This window comes from Mus caroli, unplaced genomic scaffold, assembly GCF_978045245.1.
Source record: "Mus caroli unplaced genomic scaffold, Mus_caroli_1 scaffold_6, whole genome shotgun sequence".
Lineage (NCBI taxonomy): Eukaryota > Metazoa > Chordata > Mammalia > Rodentia > Muridae > Mus > Mus caroli.
This window is the reverse complement of record NW_028227261.1, coordinates 46549883-46567117: the sequence shown is the minus strand read 5'-3', so window position 1 is coordinate 46567117 and position 17235 is coordinate 46549883. Positions and strand designations below refer to the sequence as shown.

The 17235-nt window shown below is 45.4% G+C and overlaps 1 protein-coding gene across 1 annotated transcript in view; it reads left to right on the top strand.

Annotated features, from left to right (window-relative positions):
- The window catches only part of Rab3b (RAB3B, member RAS oncogene family), a 60906-nt gene extending 43951 nt beyond the window's left edge, over positions 1 to 16955 (top strand). Inside the window, exons 3-5 of the mRNA XM_021161037.3 lie at positions 656 to 774; positions 5404 to 5528; positions 16014 to 16955. Coding sequence (XP_021016696.1) covers positions 656 to 774; positions 5404 to 5528; positions 16014 to 16201 — 432 coding nt within the window. The 3' untranslated portion in view covers positions 16202 to 16955. The remainder of the gene's footprint in view (positions 1 to 655; positions 775 to 5403; positions 5529 to 16013) is intronic.
- Positions 16956 to 17235: the final 280 nt, after the last annotated feature.

Genomic DNA, 17235 nt, shown 5'->3' with positions numbered 1-17235 from the left:
CATGTGCGTGTGTCTGTGTGTGTGTGTATAGGGGGAAAGGTCATGAGGCCCTACTCCTCCCTGAGCATCCATAAGAACTTGATGGTTCCTGGGGAAGGGAGAGCCATTTGCTTTACTGATATAGCCACTGATAAAAAGAGCCCATATTTCTATAAACAATGACTCTCCCAGGACTCTATAAACAACCCTGATGGAACTCATTGCTCAACATAAATAAACAAACAGACAGACAGACAAATAAATGTGGAAGAGAAAGGAAAGCAGGAAGACCAGGAGAAGAGGACAGGAAAGGGTAATGGGATGCATATAACAATAAATACATGTATATATGGAAATGTCGTGCCGAAACCGATTATTATGTGCAGTCACCATATGTTAATTAAAGTGACAATATGGGTTATTTTAATATAATGATGACCCACTTACATTTCTTCTGTAAGTTATTCATGCCTCTTGCCCATTTTTCCATTGGGATGATAATTATTTTCTTAGTAATTTCAGTGAGGTAATATCATGTTCTCCTTAGACTCCACAATGCAATAAACATAACGAGCGCTCCTTAAATACGCCTTGGATTGCCAGTTAATTGCCTTGGGGACTTTTGAGGATGCCAACAGACTTACTAGGAGTCTGATTCTTTCCTTTTCTCACTCAGGACACAGCTGGGCAAGAGCGGTACCGGACCATCACCACAGCCTACTACCGTGGGGCCATGGGCTTCATTCTCATGTATGACATCACCAACGAGGAGTCCTTCAATGCTGTCCAGGACTGGTAATACCAAATTCATTCTCTTGCCAAACTGTTCACAAAAACCTAGCATGTACATACTAAGCCTGTGCTATGTGTTAAAGAAACCCAAGTAAATCTGCCGTGGCTCCTGGTTTTAAGATGTTCTTGGGTGAGCCTAGCACTGGTGGCACACGCCTTTAATCCCAGCACTTAGGAGGCAGAGGCAGGCAAATTTCTGAGTTTGAGGCCAGTCTGGTCTACAGAGTGAGTTCCAGGATAGCCAGGGCTACACAGAGAAACCCTGTCTCGAAAAAAAAAAACAAAAAACAAAAGAAAAGAAAACAAAAGATGTTCTTGGGTGACAGGAGAAATCAAACCAGGAGGCAGATCACAAAAAATGTCCTGCTTTGCTCTTTGTTGTTTCAGACCAGAAGTCAGTCGGGTGGCGAGGGTTTATTTCCTCTTAAAACTCCCAGGTCTCAATATATCACTGAGGAAAGCTGGCGCAGAAACCTGAGCCAGGCACCTGGAGGTAGGAACTGAAGTGGAGACTACAGAGGAATGCTGCCTCCTGGCTTGTCCCCTGCAGCTGAGCAAGATAGCTTCCTTATACAACCCAGGACCACCTTTGGGTAGCACTACCCACAGTGGGCTGGGCCCTCCCACCTCAACCATTAATCAAGAAATCCCCCACCCCCCAGAGTTGCTTACCAGCCAATCTGATGGAGGCTCCCTCTTCCCAGATGGCTCTAGTTTGTGTTAAGTTGATGAAAACTAGCCAGCAGCAGTACTGTGCTATGAAGAGAGAGGCACACGGGCCATGGGAAACCAGAAGGGGGGGGGGCTCTCACTGGTCCAGCTGTCGGAGTCAGAGAAGTAAGACATCGTGGAGCTGAGGTCATGTGTGGTAAGTCTGAGAAATAAACAGGAGTTAACCTGAGGGGTGATGGATAAGGATTCCAGAAAGAAAGAAAGAAAGAAAGAAAGAAAGAAAGAAAGAAAGAAAGAAAGAAAGAAAGAAAGAAAGAAAGAAAGAAAGAAAGAAAGAAAGAAAGAAAGAAAAGAAAGAAAGAAGTGCAAAGGAGAGAAGGCAGGTGAGAGGAGGAGAGAATGTAGGTCATGGGACGTTTTGTGGGTTTGTGGGTTAAAACGCTGGGATTTTACCCTATAGGTGATGAGTGTTGAGTTGGAAATGAATTGGTTCCCAAGTTTTGTTTCAGGAGGATTCCTCTGGAGAGTCCTTTGGTCTCATACCATGGAGAATGAGACCACATATAGCATCTCTCTCTGCCTGAGCTGGGCTTGCGTATATCCATCCATGTTCAAAAAGCATTCTGTTTGCAACGGAAATCACCACAGCCCTCCAGGGAGACAACCTCAGAGCCACTGAGTCTTCCTTCTTGGGGTATCTATCACTCATGGGGAAAAGCAAGACATGAGATGGAGGCACCGAGGCCCAGTGTCTCCCTAGTCAGCAGAGGGCAGAGAAGGTGGGGTGCCTGTGCCATTACTGTGTGTTAGCAACAGAGGAGCTGAGTGAGCCTGGTAGCCAGCAACAGTGCTGACCAGCACCGACCTTGCTTGCCTTCTTCTTGCCCGCAACTACTCTATTAGTCTGTTCCCTGTTACTATAACAAAATACTGGGGTGGGGAGAGGCTTTATAATGCAAAGATATTTGCTTAGCTCACAGTTTTGCTGGTGAAACAACATGGCACTGAGTCTGGCAAGGGCCTCCTGGCCATATCATCATCCTGAAAGTACGAGCAAGAAGAAAGATCAAGAGGAATACAGGAAGCTATGGTGGCGCGAAGGGGGGGTTAGGCTTATTCTTTTATAATTCTCATAAGAACTAATTAGGGTTGCTCAAGAATTACACCCAGTCCTTCAAAAGGTGGCACCCTCCGGGACCTGATTACTCCCCACTGGGTCCTACCTTGTTTGACAGTGTTAGTGGGCTTTGAGACAGGCTCTCACTGTGCATCGCTGCATTGATGACACCCCTCTACATTCCTCCCTGTTCTCTCCTCCTACTGTTTCCTCTTTCTCTTTAGTCTTTCCAGTTAAGTTATAATTTCCCTTCTGCCCATCTTCGTCCACCTTCTCTGTGTCTCGCCACACCTCCCGTGGAGTGACCATCTCTGTCACCACACTGCTCCTTCCCGGTCGGCCATGACCCCTCTCCTTGTCACCATCCGTCTCTGCTCATTCTGCCTTGGGAACATGGTGAATTTAACACCTGGTGATGGGTTTCTAAGAATAACCTGAGCTCGTTGCTAATCTGGGAGGTGAGAGAGGCTGGGTGAGAGGAGTGGGGGAAGGAAAAAGGGGAGCAAAAGATAGAGCAGGGACTGGCTTCAGGTATTGCCTTGAGTCTGAAGACTGGGTGTCCGTTTCTCCCCAGGTACCTTTGAGTTTGCTCTCTAAGCAACTTGGTCTCAGCCACCCAAGCCCCAGTACCCAGAGTGGAGCCTGGCTCTCTGTGGGCCCTGCAGCAATTGGTGGCTGAGTAATTCTGTCTCTTAAGGAGACAAAGGGCTTTCAAGGAAGTCAGTGGTGGGGTTGGCTTGAGTAACAGAATCAGAACTAGGTCTGTGTTGTCGCCAGGGTCCAACTAGACAAAGTGTCAATGTCAGGTTGGGCTAGAGTCAGTCTATGCCTCAGGATTAGCCATTCCTAGACCAGTGGTTCACCAGACATTCACTACCACCCTCTGCTGTATGTTCCCCACTGGAGGCTGGCATCCCAAAGATGAAGAGGCCTGCCCCTGTTGCCAAGGAAAGAATTTAGCCCAGTAGAAGAGATACCATGGTGAAGTTGCAGGGGACCAAAAGGGGATCATTTTGCCTAGTGAGAGAGTAAGAGAATTAGACCCATTTCCCATCCCCCTCCCCCCAAATGTCTATTGTGCAGAGTCCCTAGTTTATTCTTCGAAACACTTTCTAGTTATAGAAGTAGTACCTGTCTATTTTTTAAAAAGGCAAAGAAAAATATTTGAAAAGTATTTTTTAAGGTCTCAGGATGGAGCCGGGTAGTGGTAGCTCACACCTCAAACCCCAACATTTGAGAGATTAATGCAGTGTCTCCATGAGTTGGGGGCCAGACTTGTCTACACAGTGGGATCCTGTCTCAACCAACAAACATCTCATCATTGAGTGAAGAGCCCGTACCTGAACCCTACCATTGGGAAAGCTGAAACAGGAAGGTCTCTGAGTTTGAGGCCAACATGTCCTCCATACTGAGCTCCAGGCTAGCCTGGGTACAGCAAGACTCTATCTCAAAGTCAAAAGTCTCAAAAAAAAAAAAAAATCAAATCTTATAGCACCTCCTAAAGACAGATAGACAGACAGACAGACAGCCCGAGGAGCAGGTGGGAGGGAGGGAGGGGCTATAAGGTCAGGTCTGATGACCCTCCTTCCACTCCTCCAAGGGCCAAGCTCCTTACACAGGGAGTTGCAATCCTATATGGGCTCCCATGACTGAGCACAGGGATCTTGAGAAAACTGCAGATAGCAAAAGCATCGGAACACACAGTAACTGAAATTTAATTCAAAGCCAAACATATCATGAATCCAAGAGGTTTCCAACAGTGCATCACAGCGTTTCATTCAGTACAGCACACATACTGTGTTCTGCGCATGTGGAGGCAGCAAAAGCCTTGAAAGTCAGAGAGGCAGGGGGATCTCCACAAATCTGAGGCTAGTCTGGTCTACACAGTAAGTTCCAGGCCAGATGGGTCTACATAGTGAAACACTTCCTCGTCTTTTTTTATTGCTCTTTTAAAAAATTATGTATTTGTAGTTGATGTGTTCAGTGTTTTAGCTGCGCATATGTTTATGTACCACATACATGCAATGCATGTGGAGGCCAGAAGAGAGCATCAGATCCCTTGGAACTGGAGTTATGAACACCCTGTAAGCCCTGAGAACCAAACCTGGGTCTTCTCTTAAGAATAAGCAGTGCTTGTAAATGCTGAGTTATCTCTCTAGCCCCTGCCTCATTTTTTTAAATTTTATCTTATTTTAGTTTTGGTCTTGATTTTTTTGAGACAAGATATCTCAATGTAGCTCTGGTTGTCTGGAACTCACTCTGTAGAGCAACCTGGGCCCAAAGTCACAGAGATCTGCCTGCCTTTGCCTCCTGAGTGCTGGGATTAAAGTCAGGAGCCACTACACACTGCTCAATTTTTTTTTAAATGTTAAAAACACTGTCTTTTAGTGTCAAATATTCAGCCAAGATTTAATCGTTTGTGTAAAAACTTTAAAAAGCAAACAAATCAATCCCAATATGTACTTTACTGTAGCCTTTAATAAATGGTAACAGTGTACATCTATACACACCAAAGAACTGTTTTACAATACATTTCCTTGTGATTTATTACTAGTAAATGTCTGATTTGTCAATTATTTTAAATACCTACACATCTGAGATCACTTAAAATTCTCTGGGGTGAAAGGAGTCATACAATGATCCATTTAAGACCTGTACAGGGGAATGTTAACAGGTCCAGTCCTCTGTGAGTGGTGTGTAGATAATCAGAAGGGCTCTGATTCCAGGATGGTGGTAGCCATGTCATGCCTGCTGGATAGCATCCCAAAACATCCTTTATTTTTACCACGTGAGTTGGAAAGGTGGAGGAAGATGGTGGTCACTATGTTTCTGTCTCTTCTTAGGGCTACTCAGATTAAGACCTACTCCTGGGACAACGCACAGGTCATTCTCGTGGGAAATAAGTGCGACATGGAAGAGGAAAGAGTGGTCCCAACTGAGAAGGGCCGGCTCCTGGCAGAACAGCTCGGTATGTATATGGCACATATGTATGCATGTACATGCACGTGTGTGTACTTGTGTCTGTGTGTGTTCACGTCTGTGCATGTGTGCATGTCTGTGTGCATGCGTGAAGTGGAATAAATAGGGAACAAGAGTGAGCTTTTTTTGTTTTTTGTTTTGTTTTGTTGTTTTGTTTTGTTTTTTCGAGACAGGGTTTCTCTGTATAGCTCTGGCTGTCCTGGAACTCACTGTGTAGACCAGGCTGGCCTCGAACTCAGAAATCTGCCTGCCTCTGCCTCCCAAGTTCTGGGATTAAAGGCGTGTGCCACCACACCTGGCTTTGCCTTAAGAGTGAGCTTTTATTTGTGACATTAAGGTAAATTGTGATTATAAATAGTTTCTGTGTGGCTATGTTATTGATTTATATTTAATTCAGATACATATGGACTTTGTACTCATGATTCTAGGGAGTTCATCATTTATATTTTTCTTATAGTGAATATATAAATAAAATTTAAATGTGTGAACACTTTTTAAACTAGATACATCTACAAAGGACTTGAGATAGCTTATTAAAAATAACTGTAGTGTGGGAATAAAAAGAATAAATAAATGAGAAGGTTTTAGCAAGGGTAGGAGGAAGGTAAGAGAAAACCAGAGTGAGATAGATTTGTATGTCACAAGTTCCTGGGCACCAGAATCAGCAAGAGGTAGGCCAAATATTGTCTCTGGGCTTCCTAGCAACCACTACAAAGAGTAAAACATAATCTGTTATGTGGTTCAGCATGTCCTTACCATAAAAAACAAGCCTATTACTCCAGGGAAGCTTTGCTCTTCACTGGCAACTATAGAGCAGACTCTGCGCAGAATGTGGCCGAAAAATAGCACACGTTCTTCCGGAAACTGCTGAACATAATAGGCCTTTCCATGCCATTTTTCTCGTGTAAATGTATGCCTCTCACAAAAACACAATTCACGACAAAAGTCAGCAAAGGAAAAGGCAAAACCGTGCAGCTGGTTTGCAGCTCAGAGCTGCTAGGACTCTTTCCGAGGTAGCATTTTGACCCCTGTGTTCCACTGAGGCCCAGATGACTATGCGTGTCCCAGTGCCCTGTAGCAGAACCCTTACTTGTCTTAATTGTCTTTAGTGGAAAGGTCAGTTTTTATTCTCTCTCTCTCTCTCTCTCTCTCTCTCTCTCTCTCTCTCTCTCCCCACACACACACATACACACACGTTTGATGTAAGATTGCCATGGAGAATAGTTCTTTCTGTGTCTGCAGAAAGTCTGCAGTCTTCCTGTAGAGACTAGATGAGTCTTTGGGTGGTTTTCCTATAAATTTCTCTCTCTAAGTGGCTTTGTTGTTGAGTAATAGAGTTTAAAGTTAGGCTCTGACAATCTTAGGGCACAGATGTTGGGATTTATAGCTGGGCAGACTCTAGGATATGCAATGTGAATTGTGTGTTGTATTTGTATTGTACATGCATGTGTGCATATGTGCATCTGTGTGTGCTGTGTACATATGTGTGTGTGTGTGCATGTGTGCATGCCTAAGATAGTCTGGACTAGAGATGAGGAAACCCTAAGTACTCCATAGGAGCATTGGCTCACCTTGGGTCTTGTTCCTATATCAATGAGAAGTGTCTCCACTTTGTTCACAGAACACTAAGCATGTGTTGAAGCCCACACTTGAGTGACTTCTGGTCATCCCAAGCGGCAGCCCTTAGGAGACTGGTAGACTACAGAACACAGATAGGAGTGAGGATAAGGAGGTGTTGAAGATGGCCTTAGTGAATTAGACAGAGCAAGGTAGACTGCATTGGAGATAGCCTTAGTGAATTAGACAGAGCAAGGTAACCCATCTCTATGCTATACAACCCTCTGAGCTTGCCCCTGTTGTTTCCCTGAGCATGTCTGTCTCTTTTCTTGGTCCTTGAGAACAGGAAATATGTATGGTTTGTTTCATCCCAAAGATCTAGCATAGGGTAAATACTCATGTATTCCATTTATTCATTGAAAAATATGTATTGAGAGCCAGTGAGACAGTACAACAGGTAAAGGCTCCTGCCATCAACCCTGACAACTGGAGTTGAAGCCTCTAACACACACGTGCACACACACACACAGAGACACACCATAAATATTATTAAAGAGTAATATATATTAAGCATATACTCTGAGCCATGTTCTGCCCAGGCACTAAGGATATAATTAATGGGCGCATATGTAATTTCCGCTGTCAGGGAACTAACAAGGACAGAGATAGTAAACAAACAGAGATAGTAAACAAATAATTATACAAATAAATAAAAATCGTAAAAATGTGGGTGAATTGTACAATATATAAATTGTGCCCCAACAGAGCTATTATTTGTGAATAATTTTGATTAATAATCTTATTATAACAACTAATCAAACTAGTTTTATTTTAAAAATAGAAATTTTAGAATAGTTTTTTGAAATTAAAATATAATTACATCTCCCCCTTTCCTTTCCTTCTCCTAGCTCTTCTCATGTACCCTCTTGCTCTCTTTAAAATGCACATATATATGTAAATATATTCCCAAATATATAAATACAACATGCTTAGTCCATAAAATGTTACTTGTAGATATATGTCTTTAGTGATGCCCACTTGATATTAGATAACCGGTTGGTGTGCTTGTCTCTAGGGAAAACTATTTCCCCTTCCCTTAGCTACCTGTAGTTCTTAGTCTAGGGTTGAGGCCCTTTGAGCTTATTAAATCAAATGAAAATTTTCTAAGACACTCAAAACAAGCAAAGCCTGTGAATTTCCTGGAATCCTAAACTCAGTCTCTCTACAGCTATCCCCAAATGGAAATTTCAAAATGGCTCAGAATGGGGCAGGCATCATTTGTTAGTTGTCCAAATAGTCTACTGTGGAGGAGGACACATCTAAGGAGAGGAGTCTTGGTCCTTATCAAGCAGGTCACTGCTTTACTGTCCCTGAGGAGTGAACCGTTCCTTGGGGCTCACTGTACAGTGGCTGACATTACTGATGAAAAACCTGGGCAGGATATACAGAAAAGCTGGGCCCTCTGCTCTAGCCATATTCTCTCTCAGAGAACTCATCTATTTTATGGGTTAAATGCTAAGCTTTGGAACATACCCAAGAGAGACGTGTCTTTTTTGTAGAAGTCGGGGAGCTATGAATCTGGGGCTTCTCTGATCTGATTGCCCACAAAGCATTTGGCTATAGAGAAGGCTCAGGGGATATGTCACCCTGAGGGTGCAGTGGCATCCTGGGTCTGGTCCATAGTTGGACTTCCCAGATGTGTAACTCAATGGTCTGCTAGCCAGTAATAGCACTGCTCTCTGTCTTATGGGACTTCTTTTCTCCTGTCTTAGCCCACTCAGTCAAGGCTACTGATATGGCCATCAACTAATATTTGAAGCTGTGTGTGGCCTCTGTACTTTCCAAGTTCCTGGGATGAGGTTTTAGAAACACCAAAGAAAGCAGATCTTTGGGAGTACAGGAAATATTTCCTCTACCCAGGAAGTATAACATTATAGGGTGTTTGTCTTCATGTGCCCCTCAGAAAAGGGCTTCTCGGTCCCTTTCTTGTTTCTGATTTAGGATGATGTTTGTTAGAGGCAGGTACAAGAGAAATCTGCCTACAAAGGAAGGAGAATTTCGTGTGGGAGTTTGCTTGTTTGTTTTTGTTTTAAGACTGGGTCTCCTAAATTCCATGAAGGTCTTGAGCTTGCTCTAGAGCCAGGGGTTCTACCTCCACTTTCCATGTGCCACACTTCCTGGTTTTATTCAGTGCTGGGACTGAACCAGGAGCTCATGCATTCTAGACAAGCGCATTACCAACCTGAGCTCCATCCCCTGCCCAAAGACTATAAAACCTTCTTAAGCCATATCAGTAATATCAGCAGGTTCAGTACTCAAGTTTAACCTTTGGACTCAAGCTCTTTATTTAACTTTTCCAGTAACTTTTTATTAGTAGTTATACCATGCTTAAGGATCCAATTGTACACCCATGTACTAGCCATTACTCTCTAGGGAAAAGGACAGAGGAAATGGGCAGAGCCAGGTTAGATCTTCCCAGGGAGTGTGCCTTCTGCTCTGTGGTCCTCCCATGCCGAGACCTATGACACTGGGCAGAGGAACTTGTGCACACGCTAGTACCACTCACACACGGAGACATCACCCCCTTTGCAGTCATTGCCTTCTCATAAAGGTAGAAGTTCAGATAGTTCTGCCTGCAGTTCCTGGTTTGGTTCTAGTTTGGGAAGCAGGGGTCAAAGTGGGCCATCTTGTAGTTCTTGATGTCTTCAACCATGGTGCTGACACTTAAAGACCGCCCTGGAGCAGCGCTCGTTCAGTGTGACCCTTAGCAAAGACCCAAACTTGTAATGCTCTTGTCAGGCTCTACCACAGTGTTTCCCAAAGGCCTGCCATAATTTCTCTTCATATTTGCACCATTGGTTGGAGCATTCGTGAGGTTTCTTTAGGTTATGTTGTATTAACGTACAACTTGGGGCAGCTGTCATCAGAAAGCTCCATATCTCAATGATTTTTCAAATCAGCTGTTAGTTGTCACTGTGTTCCTCCTGGAATCTTCTGTGACCCAGTCCAAGATGGGTAAAAAAAAAAGCTTCTTAAATTTTCTGTTGGGAGTTGGATCACATGCTTCTACCCATTTTCATCGAGTGAAGCAACTCACATAATCAAGCCCAGTGTTGGAGAAACTGGAGGTATATTCCTCCCCCAAGGAGGCTCTGCAAGCCAGTTGGCCATGGGCGGAGGTCCTTGTAGAGATGACCGTGATTCTCTCCCATGACTTCTGATGCTCTCGCCCATGAGTGCTTGATGGGTCCTGGGCACAGAAGTGAATGGACTTCCTGCTTTTTAGATGCTTATAACCTGAGAAACAAAACCATAAGAAGAAAACTTAAGCATCTTTGACAAGTTTAACTTTTCCTTGGAGGGAGGACTAATGTGTTTGAGTGTGGCATCTGGTTGAGCCCCAGCTATGGTGCAGAAGGCATCTCACCCTTCCTCTTGGCAAGCTACATCAGCAGGGTCTGCAGCCCCTGATTCCTGCTCCTATGGACTCAATTCCTTTGCCTCTAGGAATTCCATAACTATTCTCGTCTCCTGATGACTCTACATTACCTCTCTCTGTTATCCTCAATTCTATCACCATCCTCACAGCCGACTGCTTCAAATTTAAATGTGAAGAATCATTCCCACTTTCCTGGTCGGAATCTTACTGAAAGAATCATGGGGTTGCAGGGGAGAGGTACGGTGTATGTTCTGAGGAGTGAAATAGGATAAGGGAGAGAGAGGAAGGCTGTCTGGGATCAGAAATTCTACAGAAGAATAATGAAGATGATCAGGAGTGGGAATTAGAGTCGCAGCAGGAGCAGAGGCCTGGATGGGAAAGCACGGATGTCTCAGCATCATGGTGAAAGGAAGAAGAGGAAGCTAGAGAAGCAGAAAGGACCCATGCCGCAAGGGGTTGTTGTCGTTTCTGTGTGCTTTGAATGCTCTCCTTGACTGAAAGCCTTGTTCGCAGGCGGTAGTGTTGGGAAGTGGCAGAACTGTTATGAGACAGCCAAGTGGGAAGAAGTTGGGCCATTATTGGGTTGTGCTCTTAAACAGTGGTACCCTTTAATCTTTAAGTTCTCTAATGGGGACTTTTTTATTTTTTTAGATAGCCAGTCTGGTCACAGATTTGCTATTTGCTAGCTAGCCAAGGCTGGCCCTGAACTCCGGATCTTTCCGCTATTACTGACTATGAAATAATGCAGCTAAAACTAAAGGGCAGCCATTTCTTCAGAGCCTACAGTATGCTCTTCAAACTTTGAATCTCCGGAATCAGGAACCACATAAATCCTTTTCTTCACAAGCAGTTTGAGTCAGGTGTGTTAGCACGGTGATGACTGAAAGGTCAGAAAACCACAGTCTCGGGCTTTAAGCCAGTGAGGCTGATATGAAGATCTGATACTCAGATCTCTTTTAATTCCAGTGACACAAATCCAAGACAAAACAGTTCAAGTTTCATATAAGAGCATAGCTGAAATAAAATGAGAGACGATGAACAGGCCAGGGATATAGTGCTTGTCTACTGTGAGGCCCCAAGTTCAATTTTCAGTACCACGAAATCAAAACAAAAAATAAGACAAAATATGCCCCTCACTTTGGTGTCTAATGCTTGCAATCGCAGAACTTGGGATGTTGCACCAAGAGGACTGCAAGTTGGTTGTAGCCTGAGCTACATTATTAAGCCACAGTGTTGGGTAAATTGTTCCTATGTCCAAGTCAAAATACCTGAGAAAGAGAGGAAGCCTACGATAGGAAGGAAAACAGGAAGTCTCTCAGCAAACTCAAGAAGCAAGAGTTGAAGGTTAGTGAATGACAGAGATGCAGAGGCAAAGACGGGGTAGAGAAGAGAGTTTAACATGATGGGAATAGAGAAATACTGAGGAGCAGGACTGTGATAAGACATGAGTTTAGCTGGTTTCGAATTTCCAAATAGAATCTGAGGTCAAGTCCAGAACCAGGTGTGGGCTCAGTCTGTGGATCTCTAACAGCTGGCTTTGGCAAGCCAGATAAACCTATCATTTTGGTAATGGGGAGCATTTCAGATTCAGTTGTGAACTGGACTCCATTTAAGACAGCAGAAACTCCATTGTTCTGAAGCCAATTAGAGGGAGGAAGGGACCAGGGATGACTAGTCGGCTTAATTGGTTGTCATCTTCTTTGTCATCTTCTTTAGACTCTCAGCTCCTGAAACACTTGATTAATGAAACAGAGGAAAAGGTTACCACCTGGACCTACTAATCAAGAGCCTTCCAGGAGCCTGACAGTAATTGAAAGTGCACTGGAAGTTGTTCTGAGCTGACTAGACGCATGAGGTGGTAACTTGAAGTAGAATTTGCAGACTTTGGGTACTTTTGAAATAACAGCGAAGACACTCTTTGGCATGACATACCAGGTCTGGCCTCTTATTTTTCATGTCCCACCACGATGCATAATGAGCCGCCAAGCTCCTTTTAGAATACAGAAAGGTGTTCTCAGCCCCCTTTCCCGTGTTTGCACGGATTTGTCCTTCTGTGTCAGACGTACACGTGTACACTAACGGTCCTGTGTCTCTGTCCAGCTGACATCTACATCAGCATCACTGCCTCCAAACACTTTAACTTGACCCACAGCCTTGGACAGATCCTTCTTCTGTGTCCTCAGCATCCTAAGGCTTCCAGCACTTACCACTACAATGCTACTATGTCTGTCTTCTACATGGGACTGGGAGCTTGTCAAGTGTAAGGACTATATGTGCTTTACCTCAGTGTTCCTCGACAGCACAGGGTCTGCCTGTATCATTGCATGCTTGCTAGGCCAGAAGTATCACGAGCCCTGCTGGTTACATCTCTCCCATCACACCTTCAACGATCCTTCCTACCTCCTTCATTCAACCAACCCAGCGTTGACCCAGCATTCATCCCCACTCATTCACCTCCACTCAGGCCAGAGTTCCAACAAATGGCCTGGTCCCTTCTCAGGATCTTCCAGCCAGATGGATTCCTAGCACATATGGTAGCAGGCATTATGGCAAAGGGAAAAGTTAGATGAATTTTGCTCAGTTCCAACATGAATGGCTTACATTCCTGCTAACTTCAGGAGGCTGCCCCATATTTCCCTCACATGTCTTCCCTCTTCTGCAACGCGTTCGGACCTGGTTTCAGAGGTCCAAAGTTTGACTGAGAATGTAATAACTTGTCTGTCACTGTTCCAAGTGAGGGTACATCCAGGAGGCATGAGATAGACCCCTGGCTTCTCCCTCGCTTCTGAGTCTTGGTTTCCCTACACTTAAGCAGAAGTGATGAGCTGTGCCTTGACCTACCAGGATTCCGTTTACAAACTATTAAGAACTGGAACTCTTACTGCTGAGCCTCTAGAACTAGGTTTGCTCTCCCCAGGTCCCTGGTGCTTAGCAAAAGACTTGGCAAAATGCCAGTGCTCAATAAAAATCTGTGTTGATTGACCCCAAAGGCTGAAGAAAAGGAGGGGTTTCCTTCCCCACAAAGTTGGTAGACAGTGGAAGGGCTGAGACCAAAGTGGGTGGGGACATCTGGAAAGGTGAATTACGGTGCCTGCATCCACGTTACAGTCACTTCACATGTCTTGAGCTTGTCCACACTCCCATGTGAGGCAGATGATAGAAGCAGTTAGGCTGCTTGCCCGCGCTGATGGAAATACACTGAAACGTAGGCTGGCTGCCAGGCCTCTTCCCACTGCCCACCTGTAATAATGTGGCACATCCCCAGTCAGTGTTAATTCCACAGAAAGGCTTTGTGGCCTGGCCTTGACCCATGTCTTCATCTTCATCCACACTGATGGGGAAAGCCCATTTCCTGCTTTACCTGGGAGCCCCTCTCCTGGGCAAGCTAGTCAAAGGACCAAGGGATCTGTTTGTGTGATGTTCATTAAGGAAGAACGGTATGCTGAAGGGTCTCTGAAGCTGCTGGGCTCCTGAAGCCTGAGGATAATGAGCCGGCAGCTGCCTCTTTCTTCATCACATGTCTGCAATTAGCAAGAGCTTCTTTAGCTTGTCTTTCTCGGGTTAGGAAATAGGCCACAGGAGAGGCTTTCAGCTGGAGGGGGGTAGGCAGAAGGAGTTCGAGCCTTCAAGCTGTGAGGCCAGGGGAAAGGAGCCTTGTTTGTACCTGGGGTTCAAGCTTTTCTGTAGCTGGCAGAGTAAGGAGGAGGAGGGAGGTGAGAGCCTTTTTTTTCTTTTTCTTTTTCTTTTTTCTTTTTGGTGGAAGATGATAAACGAGGGAAAGAGAATCAGGGAGAAGCTATCGTTCATTTTAACAGATGGCTTTCCTACAGCAGAGACCTGTGGTCTCACTCCATCCTCACAACTGTCCTCTTTGGGAGACTGTTAGTCTCTCCCCCCTCCCCACCCCCTCTCACCCCACTCCTACCCCCTACATCCCTGCCAAACAAGAAGTCTGAGAATCAGAGAGGTTAAGTGATTCAGACCAAGTATGGTGGCTCGCCCAGATTCAGACTCCATGGCCAGCAGATAAAAGCAAAAGGATTTGTAAAGAAAGAAACGGAAAGCTCTGTATGGTGACACAGGCCTGTGATCGCAGTGCTTGGAAGACTGGGGAAGAGGATTGTGAGTTCCAGGCCAGCCTGAGCTACATAGTGAGTTCCAGGCCAGCCTGAGCTACATAGTGAGTTCCAGGCCAGCCTGAGCTACATAATGAGTTCCAGGCCAGCCTGAGCTACATAATGAGTTCCAGGCCAGCCTAAGCTATATACTGAGACTCTGTCTGAAAAACAAAACAAAACAAAACCAAGAAGTAAGAGGAAAAAACCCACAAGCACAATGGCAGTGGGGATGGGATTGGATGGTGGAGGGCGAAGATGGTATGGACTTCGGAGGGGCAGAGCTCGGAGCCTGGCAAACCCAAGAGCAAACTCAGTTCCCACTAACAGCCATGTGTCTCTTGCATGAGCTCCATAATCTCCTGGAACATTCATTCTCCTGTTTACAGGTCAGCAATGCTAATATTAACCCACCAGGCTGCTATGTGGGTAAAACGGGGTGATATTTGTGACGTTTCTAGCTTAGTGTATGGCATATAAGAGATGATCAGTAGAAACGAAGGATGCCCAAAGAGAAAGTGTGAGGCCACACCAATGGAAGAGCAAATCAAGTGTCACATATTTACTGTGACTCTCAAGGGAACAGCCCTCCAGAGCACAGACTAGAGCTGGGCAGGGTGGAGTTAGAGGGAGGAGGAGAGAAAAGAAGTAAAGGTCCCTCCCCATAGGGAAAGGCATGGGGCAGGGTTGGTGGCAGAGTACTTGCTGGTCTGGACAAGGCCCCTGTATCCTACCTATCCCCAGGAGGATAAACCAACAGAAAGTCTAAAACCTGGCTTTCTACACTGGCACTCTTAATTAGCGTGGGCACACCAGCCTACTTCCCCGGGCCAGTGTCAGCACTGGAGATCTGAAGAGCATAGTATGACTGACATCCCTTCCCTGCCTTCTATCCCCAATGTGCTACCTGAACAGAAAGTGAGGTAATGGATTAACTGTCTTGGAACATATGAAGCTCTCTGATTCCATACATACACATCACTCTTTCAGCCAGCACCTGAGGTCCCCCACGTTCCTCCGCAGGCACCGGGCTGTATACCTCGCAGGCATTTTAGCTCACACTGAAGTAATTCTATAAGGTAGATTAGAGCATCCCTACTTATAAACTAGGACGTTAATTTGTAAGCAGAATAAAATGATTTGCCAGGAATTGAGCCGAAATCTACCTGGTTTTAAAACCTGTGCAGGCAACCCTTAACCTGTACTGTCTCTTTGAGGCAGAGTGCTCTGTGCATGGAATTAGACCTCCCTGCTTTGTGTCTGAGCTCTGGCTTTATTGATCCCAAGAACTCGACTGGGGACACAGAATGGCTCCAGCAGAAGAGATGGGGGAGTCTGTATTTATCATCTTTTTTCTCCCTAGGGTTTGACTTCTTTGAAGCCAGCGCCAAAGAGAACATCAGTGTGAGGCAGGCCTTCGAGCGGCTGGTGGATGCCATCTGTGATAAGATGTCTGACTCGATGGACACAGACCCCTCCGTGCTAGGCGCCTCAAAGACGACTCGGCTCTCGGACACCCCGCCTCTGCTGCAGCAGAACTGCTCTTGTTAGACAAGGTCCACCCTCCTGTTTCCCCATGTCATGCCCACTTCTCCTCCGCTTCTCTCCATTACTGTCCATTCCCCAGTCCCGAGCAAGATGAGTTCTTTGCCAGCCCCTGTGGTTCTCTGCAGATGGCCCCAGCTACAGATACTAACTGCAGGTTACAGTGTGGGTGAAGACTCCTTTTACAACAGGAAACTCCCTCTTATGAAGAAGGTTCAATATAGAGACTTGGAAAGAATCTTTTCTGCCCTTAAAATATAATAAAATTCCCTTCATTTACCAAGCTGCTCCTCCTACGCACACTCCTCGGGGGCTGGCCAGTGTGTAAAGTGAGGCCCACCTGCACAGCTAATACTATTAAAGAAAATGTCTCAAAGTACAACCTGCTTGTTTCCTATCAGGCTCCCTGGGGGGCTTCTCTCCCTGCAAGCAAAGCTTTGGTTTGCAGAGCCCTGAGCCTGTTACCACGGATGCCCACAGGGCCCCGGGCAGTTGCTGTGGTGACAGGACAGTGCTAATCCCTGGAGAGCTCAGATTCTAGTGATGCAGAAGAAGCAGGGGCTGAGTCAGAAACACTTAAAAGAGAAGGATTATCTTCTGCAAAATGTCAAAGGCCCCAGCCATCTAAAAGCACAATGACCAGAGGGGAAAAAGCAACATAGATGGACACAGGTCTCACCTTTCTAGCCTGCTCTTTTGTCTCATGATGTAGCCTTAGGCTAGTCTCAAATGTGTTATTTAATTTAGGCTGAACCTGAACCTAATCCTCCTGCCTCAGTTTCCCCAGTGCTGGAATACAGATGTGTACCATCACACCCAGTTTCTCCAGTTGGTTCTTGACTGTTGGGATGCCATAAACTTTGTCACTGATTCTCAGGCCCCCAGAATCTGCAGTCTGAAGCCGACGAGCTCCTTCCTCCTTCCTCAGTTTATCTAGTTTGACAAATCGGTTCCAGACTTTCCAGTTCTGGCACGTGGCCTGCATGGCTTTGGGACTGACTTGCCCACGGTGACTGGCAATGAAGAACCTACAAACACAA